At 43.5% G+C, this 21447-nt stretch overlaps 1 protein-coding gene across 1 annotated transcript in view; it reads left to right on the forward strand.

Annotated features, from left to right (window-relative positions):
• The first annotated feature begins 1002 nt into the window (after positions 1-1002).
• DNAJC15 (DnaJ heat shock protein family (Hsp40) member C15) overlaps positions 1003-21447 on the forward strand; it is a 28521-nt gene continuing 8076 nt past the window's right edge. Inside the window, exons 1-3 of the mRNA XM_006258985.4 lie at positions 1003-1167; positions 12189-12240; positions 14064-14137. Of these exons, the coding sequence (XP_006259047.1) occupies positions 1075-1167; positions 12189-12240; positions 14064-14137 (219 nt within the window). The 5' untranslated portion in view covers positions 1003-1074. The remainder of the gene's footprint in view (positions 1168-12188; positions 12241-14063; positions 14138-21447) is intronic.

Here is a 21447-nt window from a genome sequence, read left to right on the forward strand (position 1 = left end):
TTCCTCTAATCTCATGTGTTTGTTTTTTTTCACTTCCCCACAGTCCAAGTTGTTTCTCCAAATACATATAGCTGCATCTTCTCCTGTTTTACCTTATCTATTGTCAAAGAACATCAGCAGTAGCTTCAGAAAATGTTTAAATTTCCTAAACAAATCACCATAAACTGGAAGAAGGCTAAGGTTTTATGCACATTTTTAAAGATGCCTATACTTTTAATTTATCATGTGTGTTTTCATTTGGATTTACTAATTGAAAGAATAAGCAAACAACGTGCTCTTCTTCCTTATGTTTATGTGAATCGATGAACAGAAAAATGATTAGGTAGGGACATTTTTATTGATTTCTAAATAGGTTTTACAATGACAAGTAATTATTTCTGTAGGTTTAAAAATTAATCATATGTGTTCATATAGAGTAAGTATAATACTGTCGAGATTTGCACTGGTATTATGGACCTTTGGTAGAAATTAGTGGTGTAAACTATTTTCTACCAAACTATATATACTGCTAAATATATAGGTCTGTACATATGGTTATATTTATGGCTCTCCATTTATGTAAGTAATAATACATTTGTACATAGTTAAGCTCCAGACTGGCCTGGCCTGGCTCCTTTGGGACAGAGGGAAATTGTGAGCAGTCTGCAGTTTCGTCCATAGCACCCCTGCCAGCTAGCAACCCCCTTCAAGTGGAGAAGGGAGTACAAATCGTGCACACACACTTTCCAATACACGACATTCTTCCTCAGGCCGAAATCCCCAGGTAACAGGGGGAGGTGGGTGGACGCAGGGCCTGTCTGTGCCGACAGCTCCTCTCGCGCGCGCGTGTGTGAGAGAGAGTAAGTGAGTGCGTGCGTGTGTATGTGTGTGTGTTGACTCCAGTTGACTCCAAGACACGCATCCCCTGTGCTCACCCGTGACTCGTGCCTGGCGCAGCCCCCACCTCCCCGCGGGGCTCTCGGCACGCGGTGACGTATCGACGCGGGTGGGGGAGGGCAGCGCGCTCGCTCGCTCGTCCGCGTTCGTTTGTTTTGGTCCCTCCTCGGTTGCCATCGGGCTTTTCGCGGCCCTGTCATGGCGGAGGCCGGGGCCTCGTCCGAGGGGCTGCGCTATGTCGAGTACAGCGGCAGGGGCCGCGCAGGCGAGCCCGACCTGGGCCGCGGGCTGGTGAGTGACGCACGGTCCTGCCCGGGCCCGGAGGGGCTTGGGCGCATCTCAGCCAGTGCTGGGGGCGGGCTGGAGACAAGCGCGAGGGCCGGGGCGCAGCCGGTTCCCGGGCGGGGGGAGCTCCTGTCCGCGCCCCGCTCCAGCCTGGGAAACGTCGCTCGTTGCGCTGCGGGGCGGTGCTGCCCGGCCCGGGGTACGGTCATTTCACCCCTTTTAGGATGTGTGATCAATAATAGCACAAGTACTCGAGATGTAGGATCATTTTTGAGGCAGCATACAGGACACCCAGGTCAGTCTCAGAGAGTCTTAACTTACTTTGGGGCTTTTTAAAAAATGAATGTACTTCGTGTTCCAGGTCAAATCGGCTCCAGACTATATGGATGGAACAGAAGTCAATGGGCATTTTATACACAGAGCTTTTTGTCCTGCAGCGGGCCGGGTATCTGGTGGGTTGGAGCAGCCTCCATTAATTGTGTTTGCTCCACGCACGAGCTGACCCACACTGCGCTGCTTCGTGTGCAGTTGTATAAGCGGCAAAATGTGAGTCAGCACGCAGAAAATGGCAGCGGCGTGCTTTTGAACTAAAACACCTCCGATGTGTTTTAGTTCCACAGTGCGCTGCCACCACTGTCAACACGGATGCATCTTTTGCTGCTCGTACGACGTCACGTGCCGCAGCTCTGGGAACTTTTAAAAGTGCCCAGGGCTGTGGCACAGCCATGTGTACAAATGCCCAAAAATCACATCAGTTGAGCAGGCTTCAGAACTCAGTTGTTCTAAACACCATGTATGGTACTACACGGGCCAGCATCCTCCATCCCAGGCTCTCAACCTGGGACTTCAGATACTCCCAAATCCATTGGCAGTCATCCTATGTGCAAGCCCAGAAGTCTTGGGATTTGGATGCCCCCACACTTGATCTGAGCTTGCTGTCAGCATTTTCTTATAACTGCTCGCCTCAAAATAAAGGCTTCAACTTCAGTGACCCAGTTCTTACTCACTCGCTGGTGATTTTACAGTGAGCGATATAAAGTAAATAAGACACATTTGCATGCTTATTTACATATTTTTCAGCATACAATAGTTTTTCAGCAAATACAATCATTTTGAGCTTACAGTATGATAATTTCACATTGAAGACCAGGCAATGTTGCTAAGGGGCCTTGCTGCTATAGGGCCCAGGCAGCATGGACAGGCCCCTCTTTGCTCTCTGAGGAGCTGTTTGGTATTTCCATTACCTTTGTGCTCCCTACACTTCCCTGGAATCACAGCAGAGCAGATTCTGCAGGGAAGGGTCACTCACTGAACACCCCTTTGCTCTTGCAGTGGTGCCCTCCATTTCCCTGTGCTTCCCACCCTTTAGAGAGGAAATGCTTTTTCACACTACAGCAAAGCTCTGGAGTTCAACCGGTGGCTGTAGGTTTTGACAGTAGTCTTATGTAGACCGTGGGCAATGGCTGTATGGGATGGTTTGGATAGGGGTGGTTGTGCCTAAGGCAGGGGGTTGGACTGGATGACCTCTGGAGGTCCCTTCTGGCCCTAGTTCTCCAGGACTGTGACTGTGATGTGCTGAGAACTTGGGATATTCATAACAGTGCACTGGGCTGCATTAGTAGGAGTGTTGCCAGCAGGTTGAGGGAAATGATTGCTCCCCTCTGTTCAGCACTGGTGAGTCCACATCTGGAGTACTGTATTGTTTTGGGCCCCACTATAGAAAGGATGTAGACAAATTGGAGAGAGTCCAGCAGAGGGCAACGAAAATGATTCAGGGGCTAAGGCACCTGACTTCTGAGGCGGGGCTGAGGGAACTGGGCTTATTTAGTCTGCAGAAGAGAAGACTTGGAGGAGAGCTTTTAACTACATGGTGGAGGGAGAGGTTCCAAAGAGAATGGAGCTAGACTGGTCTCAGTGGTAACAGATGACAGAACAAGGAGCAATGGTCTCAAGTTCCAGCAAGGGAAGTTTAAATTAGATATTAGGAAAAAGTTTCTCACTAGGAGGGTAGGAAAGCATTGGAACAGGTTACCCAGAGAGGTGGTGGATTCTCCATCCTTGAAGATTTTTAAGACCCAGCTAGAGAAAGCCTTGACTGGGATGATCTAGTTGGGGATGGTCCTGCTTCAAGCAGGAGGTTGGACTAGATGACCTCCTGAGGTCCCTTCCAACCCTCATTTTCTATGATTTCCAGGGTAGTAGGGCAGCCAGTACTGCCTCCAGATCCCTGTGAATGCCCCCACTCTGTGCACTTATTTTGAACCTCTGACCTTCACTCCCATCCCTGTTTTATCTTATTTGTTCCAAGCAATCAGGGATGTGTTCTTAGTAGCCCCCTCATGAAAGGAACTTGTAGCACTGCTTGGTGGGCTTTGGCCCAAGTTCTGGGATGACACCTCAAAAGCCAGGCCCTTTGAAGAGTGCACAAGGTGCAGGGACATAAGCAGAGAATGGCAGGCCCTTCTTGAGTGTATCCCTGGTCTTGCCAGTCCCCCATGCCCACTGCCTGACCCCTCTGACAGAAGGTCACCACTGTCATAGATCAACCTGTTTTTGAACTTGGGTGCTATTCAGTTCACAGAAGATACAGTGTGGGGAGGGAATTTGTGTGGCTGGAGTCACGGTCATCCCTGTTTATGTGTTTTTGGTCCCTCCTTGCACACCATCCAACCCAGGAGGGAGCCTCAAGGCCAGTGAGCCTGAAAAGGTAGAGAGCCACTGAAGTAAGCAGGTGTCAAGCTTAAAAGAAGCCAAAGAAAGGGGTTTTTTTTCCACATAGCATGTCATTGAAGTGTGGAACTCATCGCCACCAGATATTGTGGCAGCTGCCAGTTTAGCCAAATTCAGGAAGGAATGGGACAAAGTCTTGGAGAGACTGTTGGGGGAAGTTGTTTCAATTGCTAGTGAGTATGGTAGTTAGGGATACACCCTCTGAATTAGAACTTCCTAGACCTATAAACCCCCCTTGATGAGGGGGCTGCTAAGGGCACATCACTGATTGCTTGGGGCAACTAAAGGACAAAATATGGATCGGAGCAAAAGTTAGCAGTTCAAAATTAGTGTGCGGAGGGGGGGACACCAAGCAGAGCACACCGGACAGTGCCCACTGGCCCTTAAATGCATCCAAGGAGCCAGTGGACTGAATGAAACAGGCCGGTTTGTTGTGCCGCTTAGCCCATCATGGGAAACTATGAGCCTCCCTTAAGAAGGGAGGCTACTGAAGACGCATCAACTAAATATGCGGGACAACAAAAACAGGAACGGGCGTGAAGTCATAGGTTAATAAGTAGGGCTTCAGAAGCGGACACCAAGCAGAGCACACTGGACAGTGCCAACGACACTCAGACTCATCCAAGGAGCCAGAATGCTGGGCCAGATGACACAGACCTATTGTACAGTACCTTGACATGATCATGGGCTGTTGCCCATCACAGGAACTGTAAGCCTTCCTGAATAAGGGAGGCCACTGGGGACACATCAACTGATTATGTGGGACAACAAAAAAGAAAACAGGAATGGGAGTGAGGTCATAGGTTAAAAAGTAGGTCATCAGAAGGGGACACCAAATGGAACACATCAGCCAGCACCTACTGGCCCTCAAACACATCCAAGGAGCCAGGATACTGGGCCAGATGAACTTATGGTCTGACCCAGTAAGTGGCAGTTCTTATGTTTGAACATACCCTCTCATCTTTTGCTCCTATCATTTTTTATTTATGGAGGGAACACATTTTCTTATAATAAAAGGGAAAGTATTTTTTTAATTACTTCTCAGTGAAAGAGGCAAGGATTTCTTAGGGTGATAGTTTTGTTGGACCAAGTTAATGTAACTTTTCAATACCAATTATTCATCCATTGTTACAGGCTAAAATTAAATAAGCTTATTTTTCCCTACTCTTCATTTTGTGGATTAGATAGTTTGAATGTAGGAAACTTCACTGTTTGTTTGTTTTTTTGTGTAAGCATAAGGCTTTGTACTGTCTGGCAGTTGTATCAGAAGTTCTTAGTGAACTTACCGGGCATGCTCACACCACCTCCCCTGTTGAGCCCAGAAAATGAACCCCCACTTACTCCCACTAAGTGCAAGACTGGGTGCTCAGTCTCAAGAGCCTAATTTTCTCCTGAAGTTTATTCCTTAACTAGAGTGACCCCTTAGCTGAGATTCTCCTGCATTTTTTCCTGGGCTTTGACCCGCACTATCGATGCCCTCCTGTCAAAGGGATACAGAAGTCGAAATTTAATCTTTAATGGAGCTGGAAATCAGGACCCTAAACTGTCAAGGAGCTGTCAAGGACTTGAGTAATAGCTTAATATCCTTGTGGGTAGCTGCATTTTGTACCAGATGCAGCCTGGGAACTTGTTTCATATTTAAAATTCAGATATACTAAAATGCAGTAGTCCAGCCTGGAGGTCACAAAGTCTAGATCCTCATGGGGGAGCAGCTTCTTAGACAGTAAGAGGTTTAATATGATATTTAGACACTCATGTTACCAGATCATCTAAGCTCCTAAATCTAGTGATTTTTATATAGATGCTGAAGAGAAAAACAGATAAGAAACAGTCCTATGGGACTCCATAGGTGAGGCCCTGCAGAGAGGAGGATGTAGTTGTCACCACTCTCAAGAGTGCTGTTGAAGAGGAGCAGCTGTAGGGCCGTCCTACCTACTTTTATCGTGTCATGTCAGTGGCTAGTGAGGCCTTGTAGGGTACTCTACCAGAGAGATCTAGTGTTCTGAATATTGTGTGTATGCCCCTTTAGGAGCCATTAGGACTACCTCTGTAAACCCTGTTGTAAAGCATGCAGAATGTCATCTAGCTCCATGTTATTTCAAAATGTTAGAGTTACCACTGTCTCTAATTTTAGAGTTATTACTGAGTAATCATTTGGGAGTTATTTAAGGTTGAATGGGGACTTGGGGGCAGAGCCAGTTTGACTTTTCAAGGAGTTTAGCAGAGGTGCTCTGCAAGAAAGATACTTTATCAATCAGCAGGGATCCTGGTTTTCTCTGATAAAAAAATTCTATTTTCAGATATAAAAATGAAACCCAAAATCCACATTTTTCCATAATTAAAATGAAACACCACTATATATAGGTCTGTATATTAGTGGTGTTTCACTTCAATCATGGAAAAATGTGGATTTTGGGTTACTTTTCTTAATCTGAAAATTGGAGGGGGTTATCAGAGAAAACCAGGATCCCTGTCAATCAGTTCCATTTATTTTGGTGTGAAAGAGGCATACAAACATTAACAGTCTCTAAATAGGCAGGTGGGATTGTGAAACTACAATAATTAGCATAGGAATTTAGAGGATACTTGAAATTATTTGTTTGCTTTTTGAAGCCTGTTGTATTCATAGGAATCTTAAATGGAGAAGAGACTTCCCCCCTCCCCCCCATCATCAAGTATGATCCTCTGCTATCACAAACACCCACATCATATAATTCTACCCATAAATTTATCAATTTCTAATTTAAATTAATTAGGTTGCTCACCCATCACTTCTTTGGAAAGCTCTTCTAGAAATTCTTTCCTCTGATGGTTAGAAACCTTCTAATGTCCAGCCTAAATTCATTCATTCCAAGATGATGTTCTTTAACCTTTTTTAATCATTCAAGAATAAAATAAACTAATAATTTATACTTATGTTTAATTAGCTGGATTAAGATGATTTGCATTCTACAAAAGTTACAAACTAGACTTTAATTTAGCAAAGAATTTAGGGCACATGGCTTCAATTTAAGCCAGTATTGTTTGTCTGTCAAAAAACAGGAAAAAGTGAGAGCTGCTTTTGTTTCTTGTTCCATTATATTGACACAAATTTGCCATATGTGTTAATGGAACACTTCAAATGTAGTTACATTTAAAGCCTATATTTTATAAACTTATTTTTGAAAATGGAAACTTGTATGCACACCACTGAAAATTAGTCCTTTATTGCTTTTCCACTGTGCTGCATGCAAAATTATTTTGAAGCAATGAGTAAAAAATAGTTATAGTTGTGCTAGTCTAACACATGTGTACTTTTTTCCTTCTCTGCTGGTGAGTTGCATTCCCTCTAGCTTTTCCAACAGATCATAATAGATACAGAATTAATATCTGGAGTGACTGTTCATTCTTTTGAAGATTGCATGTTCAGTGATCTAGTCTTTTATTGTTGTGCATAGACGTCAATTCAGCTTGGATTATATGGAAAAATATGAAGTTGCTGATTTAGATAGTGTATTTTTATATCACAGAAACTTCAGCTTAGCAGTATACATATTGAATACATAAAAGGAAACCAAGGACTAAAGTAACAAATTAATTTATGGAAGATTTCAACGATATACTTCCTTTATTTACTTGAACCACTTCAGCAGAATTACTTCCTAATTTTAATAACTAAATTACTAGGGCTGTACGAAATGCCTGTGTTTCGTTTCATTTTGTATTCGGCGTTTCAGAGGTGCAGTGGTTTGTTTAGGTGTTTCAGTTCACTGTCCCGTTTCATTTTGGCCAAAATGGTTTCAGAGCTTTTTAGGAATTTCGACAGTGTTTTGGCCATAGACTATAAAGGGAATCACAAAACTGCCTATAACTTTGTCATTTCTTGCCTGTTTTGGATGAAACTTTTGCAGAGATGGTAGCCCTTCTGAGGCCAAGAAGCCTGCCAAGTTTCAAGGAGATGGGTGATTTCTAGGAAACTGTACCTCAAACTGTTCAAAGCAAAACTGATATCACTTGCCGGCAGCAGGACCCCGGGAGGAGTCTGGCACAGCCCCACAGCCCTCCTGGGGGGTGTGGACCCCTGGAACTGCGTGCGGGATGACAGCAGGCTGCCGCTGCTGGCTGGGCCTAGCATTAGCACTGAGTTCTTCCTGGTGCTTGGCATGGGCCGCGCCAGGCAGATTCAGGTGCTGGCGCTAGCCCCAGCCAGCAGCAGCAGCATGCTGTCATCTGTGTGTTCCACACCTAGTGAGCGCGGAGCTTTAAAACCCCCCCCCCAAACCCTGCACTCACTGGCTCTGGCAGCGGTGATTGGGGCCTTTGAGGGCTCATAGCAGAGCCCCACTCCATGCAGCGCAGGGCAGTGGGGGGCAGTGGGGATTGCCCACCCTGCGTGGCACCCACACCATTGCCCGGGTGCAGTGTAGCTCGGCAGAGCACGGCGCGCTGCCTGGAAACTGGGGCGGCTCCACCTGTCAGTAGCAGCTCCTGGTTCAATTCCCCAGCTCTCTTACCGCTGCCCAGCTCTTCCCAGGTGGCACAGATCTGCGTGCGGGGTTTCAGCAGGATGCTGTTGCTGGCTGGAGAAATATCCCAGAGCTGCTGCCTGGAAACAGCAACGTGCTGTCATCCCGCATCATCCGGGGGCCTGCCCCCCCGGAAGAGCTGGGGGAAGCGATCAGAGAGCTGGGGGAAAGATTGGGGAACTGGGGAATTGAACCTGGTTCAGTTCCCTAGCACTGGGATTGGAAGGGACCTCAGGGACAGATCATTGTCCCTGGCCACTAGCTACAGATGGCAATATCAGAGCAGTCCTCCCCCTTCCTTTTTCCCTGCAAGCCCTCCTCCGAAACAGCTCTGAAATGTTTCAGAATTTTTCTGAAGTGTTTCGGATGGCCCATTTCATTTCAGAGCTGTTTCAGAGCCCTGCGTTTTGTTTCAGATTCAGTGTTTCAACCGTTGAAACGTCCAAATACAAAATGAAACAGCCGCCAAAATTTTACACAGCCCTATAAATTATATTCTAAATAATTTAACAACTCTGTGTCCCTTTTGTCTTTTAAATATATGCCATGTGTTACATCTTCCAACATGCTTGCAATTTGCTTTACTACAAAATTGACTTTCACAGATATTTTTATACCTTTCTTTCTAAAATTTCTGGAAAAATATTTGTAACATTTCACGTTAAGACTGGTATTGTTTATTAATTAGATGTGGTAAAGGATAGAATGGCAACATTGCAGGTGCCAGAAAAATTCAGTGTATTAAAGAGTAGCACAAATTCTTGAAGGGCAAGAATTGTTGTAGGTGATCTCTTTTATTAGACCAGCTGCATGGTTGGGATAGACAAAGGCAAGTGTTTAGGTATCGCAGAACCCTTCCTCAGGCTCTGGGCACAGCTGAGTAGTGTATGGAACAAAAGGTTGCACAAAATTCATATGTAAATAAAACAGTATATAAGAAAAATTAACGAATGGCCAACAAGCAGGAGAGATGCATAAAAACCTGGTAATGGAAGAATAAGATTGTTTAGGTACGTTGTTATTACCTGATAACATTATCACCTGATAATCACAACCAAAAATTTTAGAGGAACCTATTAAACCTGGAAAAGTGGTCAGCACAATAGCAGGTGAAACTTAATTTTGATAAATAAAATATAATCAACATTATGAGGATTAATGTTAATCACTTCACACATTGCTGTACTCCTAAGTACTGTGAGCACGCCAAACAAGATTTAGCTGTCATTCTGGACAGTTCAGTGAAAGTTTTAATGAATATGGAGCAGTGGTCACAAACCATGGAAAAGGGAGGAAAACAATCTGCTGGAATTATGAATCAGGTTTACAGTCTCACTTCAGTGTTCTTGTCACCCTATTTCACAATAGAAGAGACTCAGAGAAAGATGTCAGGTGGTAAAGACTTGACAAGACTTTCATGTAAAGAGAAGTTAAAAAGATTTAGCTTAAAATCGTAGGAGTGTAGGAGATATAAACAAAATAAGGATACAGTGAAGTTAAGTTGGGCTCTCATATTTAATCTTTTTCACGGTCCAGGAACAAGAGGAAATTTTGTAAAACTGAAAGGCAACAAAATGTAAAACTAATTAAAAAGAACACTTTTCTAAACAATTAATCTGAAGAAGTAAAAGCTAACATAAAAAATTTAATTTAACATAGGATCACAGTCTCTCTACCATGTAAATCAATTTGCTTCAGAGCAGAAGCATATCTCACTTTTTGACAGGGGCTAGGGACTAGCTTCTTTAAGTTGTTTTTTTTTAATTCATATCCCACTGAAATAGTCAACCCCCACTTAGCCCTCTTCATTGGTTCCTGAAAAACTGAGCATTAAGTGGAAATAGTGTTAAGCAGAACTAAAAGTTTTTGATGAACTAAGATGACGACTGTGAGTATTATAACGAAATTCGCTGAGCGCTAAATGGAATCAAGTATGAATGTAGAATGAATATTATGACAAAATAGCGCTAAACAAAACTGTTAAACAGGGGTTGCCTGTATTTGCTACTAGACACTGTTAAAGGCAGGGTGCTGAATTAGATGGGCCACTAATTCAGTATAGCCCTGAATTAATTCCCTTCCTCAGGGGAAAAAAAAACCCCTTCCCTTCCTCAGGGGAGAATCCTATATGGTTGACAATAGAGAACAGGGTTTCAAGGTTTGACACAGTGATGCACTTTACTAGCTCTTTTCTGCTGCTTCATGTGGCTAAGGGATTGGTGGGAAGAAAAAACTGGTGTTGATGCCTTGGTTGGGTCTGTCTGGGGAGAAGCTGTAAGGCTCTAACATCCCTGTGACCTCCGTTGCAGTTGCTGCTGACTTTACAGAAGGAATAACAAGTATGGCCGGGAGCTCTCTTGGTTATTGTAAGCCTGGGAACAGTGCTTGAGTTAATACTCCTTGCTCATTCCCAGGAAGTCTGTCACAATGAGATTCCCATATAGTGATTTGATGCAAACATTGATCCCCTTGTAATCCCAGTCCAAATCTCCAGATTTTCTAGTTATTAATTCTGTGGTTGCTGTTATCTCTGTTCTTTTAAACTAAATTAGAGTTCTCCTATATGAACTATTTCAGTTCATCTTAGCCGAATTGTTTTGTGTCATGTTATATTATCTGCTTAAAATGTTTTGTTACAACTATGTGATTTGCTAAACTGGCAGTAGGTAGCTTCAGACTAATCATGAGGTTTTGTCATGGTTATTAATAGTACTGAACAATTAAAGTTATTTAATTTATCACATCTGGTGCAGAATTTCCCACTGCCTTCCAAATTCCTAATTTTGTGTAGTAAAATTTACCAAGGCTTTTAAAAAAGGCTAAGTGCTACAAATTTAAAATATATGGAGAAATGGTTATGATTTGCTTTTATGAACAAGTCATAAAATATTGAATGCATTTGGAGCTATCTTTAAAGCAGGGGCATCAAACACATAGCCCATGGGCCAGATTCGACATAGAGGTGTTTCCAGCGGTATGTGTGGCTCCTGGCAGACCAGGGAATTCAAGAGTCAAAATAGCAGAATCTGGGGCCCAGAATTGGGCTTTCTACTGAATTCATGGCGGAAGTGGGGTGCATTGTGGCTCCTTTAATCTTGTATGTCCCTCTCCCCCCTTCTGATTGGTGGAGGGGCCCCACTTGCAGCTCACTCCTGATCAGCAGGGAGGTGAAAACTGTGGTTTTAAAGATGGCTTAATTTTTGCCTCCTGCCACTGATTGGCTGAGGGGTCCTGGATGGCCCTGCGGTTTGCTGCTGACTGGCAGGGAGGCAGAAACAGTGCCATGTTTAAAACTGTAGTTTTAGCTTTCCTGCTGATCAGGAATAGCAGGGTCCTCCACTAATCAGCAGTGATGGGGGCAAGAGGTAAGGCATGCGCAGGGGAACATGCAAGATTAAAGGAGCCACCGTGCACCCTACTTTTGTGAATTTGGTAGATTCATAGGAATGGCGATTGATAATAGGAAGCTGAGTAAGGGCTGATGCAACACAGACCTGCTCACTCCACAGCTGGTTGGCCTGTTACTTGCCCCAGTGTCTCTGCCACCTCAGCTGCCGCCACAGCCATTGGCCCTGCTGCCTCCACCACTTGCTGTTGCCACCAGGTCCAGATCCAGCCCACAAGAAACCCTACAGTCTGGATATGTCCTGGGGCAAGGGGAGGAGGGTTGTACACCTCTGCTTTACAGCATTTACAGAACTTACACACTTGAGACTAAATCCGTTGCTCATAGAATGGAATATGACTATATTTAAAGTCAGTCTGATTTTATGCTTTGTATTTCTGTTGTAGGCTGGAACTATGATAGCAGTTGGCCTGGGTGTTGCAGCTGTTGCATTTGCTGGTAAGATAAACAAGAAAGTGAATATGATCTACCATGGCAAAACTCTGTTCAAAAGGGCTAAACACAATCCTTGGCTGCATCCAGATGGGCACAGCCATATGGTATGTGGCACCGCAGACAAGTCTGCCATGCCACATACTGCATATTCAGATGTTCTCTGCACTCCAAGGGAACGCTGCCTGTGCGTGTGCTGCTCCACTTTTTTTCCGTGGATTTTTTTTGACCCCTGGATATCTGTGCAGCAGAATCACCACTGCTGCTGCTCCAGGAGGCCCCCCAGGACCTCAGGTAAGGCTGCTGGAGCTAACCCAGTCCTGGCCCCAGCCTCCCCTACCGCACCCAGGTTAACTTGCCGCACGCTAAAGTGCAAGGTGAGCCGCTGCTACTTGTCCCTGGGGAACTAAACGTCCACACATGTGAATGCAGTCCTTGGATATAGGGATTTAGGTTGTCAAATTCACCCAAGGAACCTTGTCTGCCTATGTCCTTGGGTATATAAATAGGGCAAATCTAATAGGAGTTGGAAGAATTTACATGCCCTTGATGAGACTGCTACTGAAATATTGTGTCTAATTTTGGGGTCCACAATTCAAAGTAGATTTTGAAAAAGGAGAAGATACGGAAAAAATATTACAAGAACCATTTGTACTGTAAAACCTGTTATAAATTAAAAAATAAAGAAGTATCATCTGTTTTACAATAATAATGAAAAAATATTACTTCATCCCTGTGTACAAGGATAAGATTTGGGAGAGTAAAGGCTCTCTTTACTCTAGCATAGAAAAAACCATAACAATATCCTCTGACAGGAACCTGATGCTCTGTTAATCAAAATTGAAAAAATAGTGCAAAATGTTAGTAGTTAAGAGCCATTGTATATGCCATATTAGCAGGACTTCTTTATAAACCGAAACACATTCTGTTACAACTAAAATTACTTGTTTGGGCATGGCAGTTGTTAAAACTGAAGAAGCAAAATAGTATGTGACAAAGAGATTGTTTTATTTTTTAAACTAATACATATCAGACATAATTATGATTTAAATTGCTAGTATATAATTAAAGTAACTTGGAGAAAATTTCTACTATGTAGTAGAAGTCTACTATGTGGTACAAGTTGTGTTCCTGAACTTCATAAACCTTCTCCACCTTCTTGGCACATAGTAGAATTCACTGGCTTGTGGAGGAAGCACTATCAAGCCTAACTTGACTACAAATAGAGTCTTTAGTCATGGTAAGACTGCTTTTTTCCCCAAGCAAATAAAAATGAATAGTTATTCACCGAATGTGATACTGGAATGAAGCTGTAAGAACCCTGTAATAAATAGGTTAAAGAAGGGGAGGAAAAAAAGCTCTTGAGTAATATTTAGGGAGAACTGCATTATGCTCTGAGTACATTAGTGAATATAGCACTTCCAAGCTAAGATTGCATGTTGCTGTTTTTCCTAAAATTCATGAGGTAAATAACTCAGTTCATCCTACAAAATGTGTCTGAATACATTGAGCTTGTGAATAAGCACTGTAGGTCTTACAGTTCATGTGTTTCATTTTAGATAAAAAAACCCACAGCATTGTTCTTTCTCTTACTGTAAATATTGAATTGTGTGAACCACTATAAACTCACCATCGAACTGTTGCCATGAGGTTAAGAAAATATGAGAATTTAAAAAATGAAATTAAGAGAATAAAACTGCAGAAGACTTTTTTTTTTATACCAAAATTCCTATTATCTTATGATATTTTATTTAGCAAAAATGAGTAATTGAGGCGAGATTTAGGAATTAAGTAAGTAATGGTTGTTTTTTTATGACAATATTTTTCAGGTCGCTATGCATTTCAGCTCTGGAAACCACTGGAGCAAGTAATCTCAGAAACAGCAAAGAAGATTTCCACTTCTGTAAGTTCAGAAGTTGTTTTATCTTAAGTATTAATTCTGTTTTATCTTTAAAATAATGACAGAACACTGATTCAAATAGAAGAGAATCTTACTTTTAGGGCAGGACTAACAAACTTCTGAGTGGCCGAGGGCCACAAGCCCCCCAGCCATATGCTACACAGACCGCACACACATTACACTGTGCTCTGAACACCACACCACAACATGTGCTAGCCACCATTCCACTGTGCTGCATCATGTGGTGGGTACAGTGTACCCCACTGTACTGTGCTGGCACTGCCCCACTATGCTATACCACCCTCTCCACAAGCTGCCCAACTGGGGGTTCCCTCAGCCTCATTGTCCCTGTCTCTGCCTGTGGAGTTTGGGTGGGTATGGAAGCTAGATTTGGTGGAAGGGGAGCCCAGAGTAACAACAGCAGTAGTAGGGGGAGCAGACTGGGAATCTTAGGAGTTACAGTTTAGCCCCTTGGAGTCAGATGTACCAGTTGGACAGCCCTGTTTTAGGGTATATAGTTAACTTTTCCAGTGGAGGATTATTCCCTTCAGTTCATGGTCCAGTGCTTCTTTCAGTACATTTTGCGTTATCAGGAATAGTTTTTTTTCCTCTTCAAAATGTTATTTACGTTATGGCTGTTGCGTCTCAACCAACGTTTTCAGCTATTACTGTTTTACAAACATCTTCACATTGAGTGTCTAGGTTTGAGTATAGGTTGTAGCCATGCTGGTCTTTTATTAGACCAACTCAAATGGTTGGAAGAATTTTTCCAACCATTTGAGTTGGTTTGATAAAAAAATATCGGATTTACCCAAAGTAAAACTGGTATTTTTCTTTTTTTAAATTGTGGAAGAGTAAACAGTATGTTAGCATTTTCTCCTAGATCCAAAATTCCCATTGACCAAAGGACATGATGTTGAGATAGTATGTGATTTTGGTGTGCTGATTTTAAAAGTTAGAAAACAGTCCACAGAATATTTCATTCCAGTGCCTCTATTGCCCTGCCTATGGTATAATGCCATCCAGACCACATTACCTCATTAATATCAAATCAGATAATATTTCTGCTGAAGTGTGCCTTTAAAATAGATGCCAAGGGTTACTGTTGCTATAAGAGAGTCACTTTGGGACCCTTCAGATATATGCTAGAGTTTGCTGGCATTCACCTCTGGTTCTTTATGATTGGAGGCCAATACCTCTGCCCTCCTACCTTTGTGGAAAGCTGTGTTATTTGTGCATAATGCTAAGCTATCTGATTCCCCAGGTTTTGGGGTTAGTTTTTTCTCCTTTTTCTTTTTACAACAGTTTCTGGTTAGTTGCATTCACGGGAAGTAATCAATATGTTGTTTACTCTTTCTTCCAGATCACTAATAAAGATGTTAGGTAAAACTAGACTGAACTCATGCTGAGTGATTATTAAATGATCATTTAAAATGCCTATATTTCTGTATCTCGTATCTCTGACACCTTCTCTGTTATTGCTTATGTAAGCAAATAGCATGTAGAGTCAACAATTCTGTTAATCTATTTTTAATTAAAATGAGTAACTGAAATATATTAAATTTTACTTTAAAATTCTGCCTCCTATTTAACTTACAGCAGTTAAATATATAGTCTTTCTTAATATAGTACTAGTGTAACTACTTGTATAGTTTAGCCTTCATGTTTCTACTGCAAAATGTTATTCCAGTGAAAGAATTAAAGACCATGTTTTTGTTTATTGCTGCCTTCACTAGTGTTTGTTTCCAGAGAAATATCTCTTTTCTATTGGACCCAGCTTTTCAAAAATTTAGTGTGCTTATTTTATGCTGAGTCTATTGTCACCAGAAAGAGTGATGATCTAAGTTTACCTTCCTTACATTGTAACAGGTCTGATAGCAATATTAAAATGGGTAATTAGTAGAGGTGCACTGATACACCGGTCCGATGTCGGATTGGCACTAATATAAAGAAAATTGTCTATATCAGAAATCAGCCTGAAGTGACCAATAATTTGGCCAATAAATGGCCTGTGCACATGTGCAGGTGCAGGCACAGCGCAGCACATAGGCAGTGAGGAGCACAGCCAGCAGCATGGAGAGCTGTGTGCAGCTGGTAAGTCTGTTGTGGTGGAAGGGGAGGGGTCTGGGAGGGCTGATCAAGGTCCCCGTGGTACGGAGGGTGTGGGGCTGGGACAGGGGAAGGCTCTGTCCAGCCGGGGCCAGGGGATGTGGGACGGAGCCATGGCTCGTGGGGAGGGGAAAGGCAGGGTGCAGCTCCTGCCGCTGCATGCTGCTTGTTCAGTGGCTCGTCTGCTTATCCAACAGCTCCCGCCACTGAACCCATCGCTCGTCCAGGAGGGCATGGGGAAGCATGTGCCCCCAGATCTGCATGGGGCAGGCAGAGATAGCACTGGGAGGAGGGCTATGGGGTGTATACGGTGATTTTTGGGGTGGCTGCCGCCCTCCCCCATAGCCCTCTCCAAGCACTGCCTGCCTGGTCAGCCCGTGGTGTCAGCCCCAGCCCACAGCTTCAGCCCGCCCTGCCTGCACCCTGCCAGATATGGGGCACACCTCCCCCTGTCACCTCCTGGGATGTGCACAGCAGCAAGAGCTGCCCTGCCCCAGCTGGGCAGCGCTTGCCCAAGCCCCAGCCCCACTCCCTCCTTCACTGTGGGGGCCTTGATCAGCGCCCCCACGTCCCCTCCCTTCTCCCCCCACCTTCCAGCACACCAGACTTACCAGCTGCATGCAGCTGTATCAAAAATCGGCTATCGGTATCACCCCCAAAAATCTTTATCAGTGCACCCCTAGTAATTAGTGAAAAGAGGTATCTTAGTTGAATTGATGTATATGAAAATACAACTGTTAAAAGTATTAATTCTAAGAAAAAAACCCTCTAGCCCATGTACCCTTCAGTCATGGAATTTCCTATTCAAGAAGGGAAAAAATGTCTTCTCCCTAGCAAACATGAGGTACAATATTATTTTACAATCTGTTCTTTCCCAGTTGGATTCAGATTCATAGAATATTAGAAAATTAGGATTAGAAGGGACCTCAGGAGGTCATTTAGTGCAACCCCCTGCTCAAAGCAGGACCAATCCCAACTAGATTATTCTAGACAGGGCTTTATCAAGCCAGGTCCTAAAAACCTCCAAGGATAGAGATTACACCACCTCCCTAGGGAACCTGTTCCAGTACTTCGCCACCTTCTTAGTGAGAGAGTTTCTCATAATATCCATCCTAAACCTCCCTTGAGACCATTGCTCCTTTTTCTGTCATCTGTCACCGCTGAGAACAATCTAGCTCCATCCTCTTTGGAACCACCCTTCAAGTAGTTAAAGTCTGCTATCAGATCCCGCCTTCTCTTCTGCGGACTAAATAAACCTAGTTCCCTCAGCCTTTCCTCATAAGTCATGTGCCCCAGCCCCCTCACCAGTTTCATTGCCCTCCGTTGGACACTCTCCAACTTGTCCATATCCTTTCTATGGGGGGGTGCAAAACTGGACACAGTACTCCAGATGTGGCCTCACTAGTACCGAATAGAGGGGAATAGTTGCTTCCCTCAATCTGCTGGCAAGGCTCCTACCAATGCAGTCCAGTATACTGTTAGCTTTCTTGGCAACAAGGGCACAATGCTGATTCATATCCATCTTATTGTTCACTGTAACCCCCAGGTCCTTTTCTGCAGAGCTGCTCCTTAGCCAATCAGTCCCCAGGCTATAGCAGTAAATGGGATTCTTTCATCCTAAGTGCAGGACTTTGCCCTTGTCCTTGTTGAACCTCGGAGATTTCTTTTAGCCCAATCCTCCAATTTGTCTAGGTCACTTTGAATCCTAGCCCTACCCTCCAGTGAATTTACTATACCTCCAGTTTGGTGTCATTTGCAAGCTTGCTGAGGGTGCAATCCATCCCATCTTCCAGATCATTAATGAAGATATTGAACAAAACCAGCCCCAGGACCAACCCTTGAGGCACTCCACTTGATAACAGGTGCCACCTAGACATTAAGCCATTGATTATTACCTGTTGAGCCCAACAATCCAGCCAGTTTTCTATTCACTTTACAGTCCATTCATCCAAACCATCTTCCTCAGCTTGCTTGCAAGAATGCTGTTGAAGATGGTATCAAAAGCCTTGCTGAAGTCAAGGTATATTATGTCCACTGCTTTTCCCGTATCCACAGGTATCTCATCCAGGTATCTCATCATAGAAGGCAATTAGGTTGGTCAGGCATGACTTGCCCTTGGTGAATCCATGCTGACTATTCCTAATCACTTTCTTCTCCAATTGTTTAGAAATGGATTCTTTGAGGACCTGCTCCATGATTTTTCTGGGAATTGGGGTGAGGCTGACTGGTCTGTAGGTCCCTGGATCCTCCTTCCTTTTCTTAAAGATGGATACTATATTTGCCATTTTTCAATTGTCCAAGACCTCCAGGATCACCACAAGTTTTCAAAGATAATGGCCAGTGGCTCTGCAATCACAGCAGCCAGCTCCCTCAGCACCCTCGGATTCATTGCATCCAGCACATGGACTTGTACACGTCCAGCTTTTTTAAACAGTCCCTAACCTTTTCTTTTACCACTGATGACTGCTGACCTTTTCCTCAAACTGTGCTGCCTAGTACAGTAGTCTGGGAGCTGACCGTGTCTGTGAAGACCGAGGTAAAAGAAGCATTGAGTACTTCAGCCTTTTCTTCATCTGTTATTAGGTTGCCTTCCGCATTCAGTAAGAGACTTTTCCTGACCTTCCTCTTGTTGCTAACATACTTGTAGAAATCCTTCTTGTTACCCTGCATATCCCTTGCTAGCTGCAACTCCAAATGAGCTTTGGCCTTCCCAACTTCATCCCTGCATGCCTGAACAATATTCTTATATTCCTCCCAAGTTGTTTATCCAAGCTTCCATTTCTGGTAAGTGCCCTTTTTGTGTTTAAGCTCACTAAAAAGTTCTGCCCTAAGCCAAGCTGGTTGCTTGCCACATTAGCTATTCTTCCTGTTCATCAGGATGGCTTGTTCCTGCGCCATTAAGGCTTCTTTAAAATACAACCAGCTCTCCTGGACCCCTTTCCTCCTAGACTGGTTTCCCAGGGGATCCTGCCCATCAGTTCCCTAAGGAAGTCAAAGTCTACTTTTCTAAAGTCTAGGGTCCATATTCTGCTGCTCGTCTTTCTTCCTTTTGTCAGGATCCTGAAAATCAGATTGGGGGGCGGGTCGTCAGATCATTTGTGGTTCAATGAAGTTAACAGGGTAATCAAGTTTGTAATGGGCTTCTCCGAGTGTCATAAAGTGAAGAAGGTAGAAAGTCTGTGAAAATGAAAGTGATCTTGGGGTTCACAACATGTACAGTACATTACAACTCTAATAACTAGCTATTATATAACGTCTGTTTTGTGGCATTTTCTTGTGTCATCTTTTCAATGAGAGTGTGTTTGGAGATGCTGAGACATAACACTTAAAAAGAAACAGACACAATGAACGCATCCACACAAGCATGGACATTTGTTTCTCCAAGGACAAGAAGCAGCGGCTAATAGTTGTCTCCGGGGAACACCTGTGCCACGTGCCATCTGGCACACAGCAAGTTACCATGGGTGGGGTAGGGCAGGCTGGGGCCAGCACTGGGCTGGTCCCAGAAGCCTTACCTGGGATTCTGAGGGCCTCCTAGGGCTGCAGCAGCAGTGATCCTGCCGCGTGGAATCGGGCTGGCAGTCAGAGTGTGACTCCATCTGGCCGGGTTCTGGTTTTGGGCAGTGTGTACTGTCCCCATGTGTGCCGCCCTCCTTTTGTTTGCGTGCTACCTTGCATCACAGAGAACACCTGAATGTGCAGTATGTGGCACTGCAGACATGTCTGCAGTGCCACATACTGCACAGCCGCGCTTATCTTGACGTGGCCAATGTGATGCTGAGTCCACATACAGGGATATTTGGATATACATATATAATACATATTTAGTCCACACACGGGGATGATAATAATACATGCATAGTCCACATACATGGATGGATACACACACACATACGTGTGTGTGTATAGATAGATAGATAGATATTAGTGGTGTTTCATTTTAATCACAGAAAAATATGGATTTTGGGTTACTTTTTTAATCTGAAAATTGGGGATATTTTTTTTTTAATCAGAGAAAACCAGGATCCCTTGTGATTACAGTGCTAGGGAAAGATTTTAAATGTATCATAGCCCAAATTGGCAAGAGAAAGTACGTGCTTCATAGATCAAACCAAAACTATTTCATATTTTCTTTATACCCTTTAATAGGGCACATGCAAGAAACAGTTAACTTGCATGACCTATTAAACCACAACATATAAGGGACCCTGGTAATAAGGCTGCAGAACTTGAAGTATCAGCAGGTGGACAGCTTATCTTTCTACTATTAATAGCATGTGTAAAGCAAAATGTCTCTTCCTTAATGTTTAAAAAACTGCCCATCAGCTATATTTTCCATAATGCTTTGACCTCTATTGACCAAACCCTCACATAGAAAAAACATGACTTTTATGTCCAATTTCCTTTTGCTGCCTATACATGTGCTCATTTGCGTTCTAGTTAGAATGCTCCAGTGTACTATCACTGTCATGCGTATTAAGCCTTCCACATATTTTAAAATGGTTGCAGGGGTACTTTAGCTAAACCTCATTGAATGAGGTAATTCAAGGAGGAAGCACTCTTTTCCCTCACCACCAACCTAGTACTGTACAGTCCTATTAAGGGTGTGGGACAGGAATGTTGGGCATCATTTTTAAAAGCATGTAGGTGCCTAAGTCTCTTGAAAATGGAACACCAGCTTCTGAGTTGCTTGGGTGTTTTTGAAAAGGGCACCTATCACCCTTTGAACAATCCTGATATTGAGCTCCTTGCCAATTGGTTTTGTTGTTGTTGTTGGGGGGGGGGGGGGATTGACAGTACTAAAGATGTCCTTGTCAGTTTTGAGGTAATAATACATACCAGATCAAAAGCTAGTCCCAAATGTCAGGGAGGATGAAATCATGAATCTATGTACCACATACATTAACACACATTTTCTCTCTGTGCAACATCTAGACTGTGAGGTTCCCCTGCTTAAGGGCAGGCACTCTCAATCAACCAAACTAATGGCTGCAGCAATCACTGTCCTTTTATCATTTTTCCAACATTATAAAACATAACCCTATAACTTTTGTGAGGTTCAGATTTTCTGTGAGTTAACACTATAGAATTCTTTTCCGCCCATATCTGTTTTTCAGTAGATTTATCACTTTAAAAGCTGTTCTAGTCAAATGCAGTACCTTAGCTAGGGTCAAATAATAGGATTGAGGTCATGACACGTGCAT

Source organism: Alligator mississippiensis, chromosome 1 (genome assembly GCF_030867095.1).
Source record: "Alligator mississippiensis isolate rAllMis1 chromosome 1, rAllMis1, whole genome shotgun sequence".
Classification (NCBI taxonomy): Eukaryota; Metazoa; Chordata; order Crocodylia; family Alligatoridae; genus Alligator; species Alligator mississippiensis.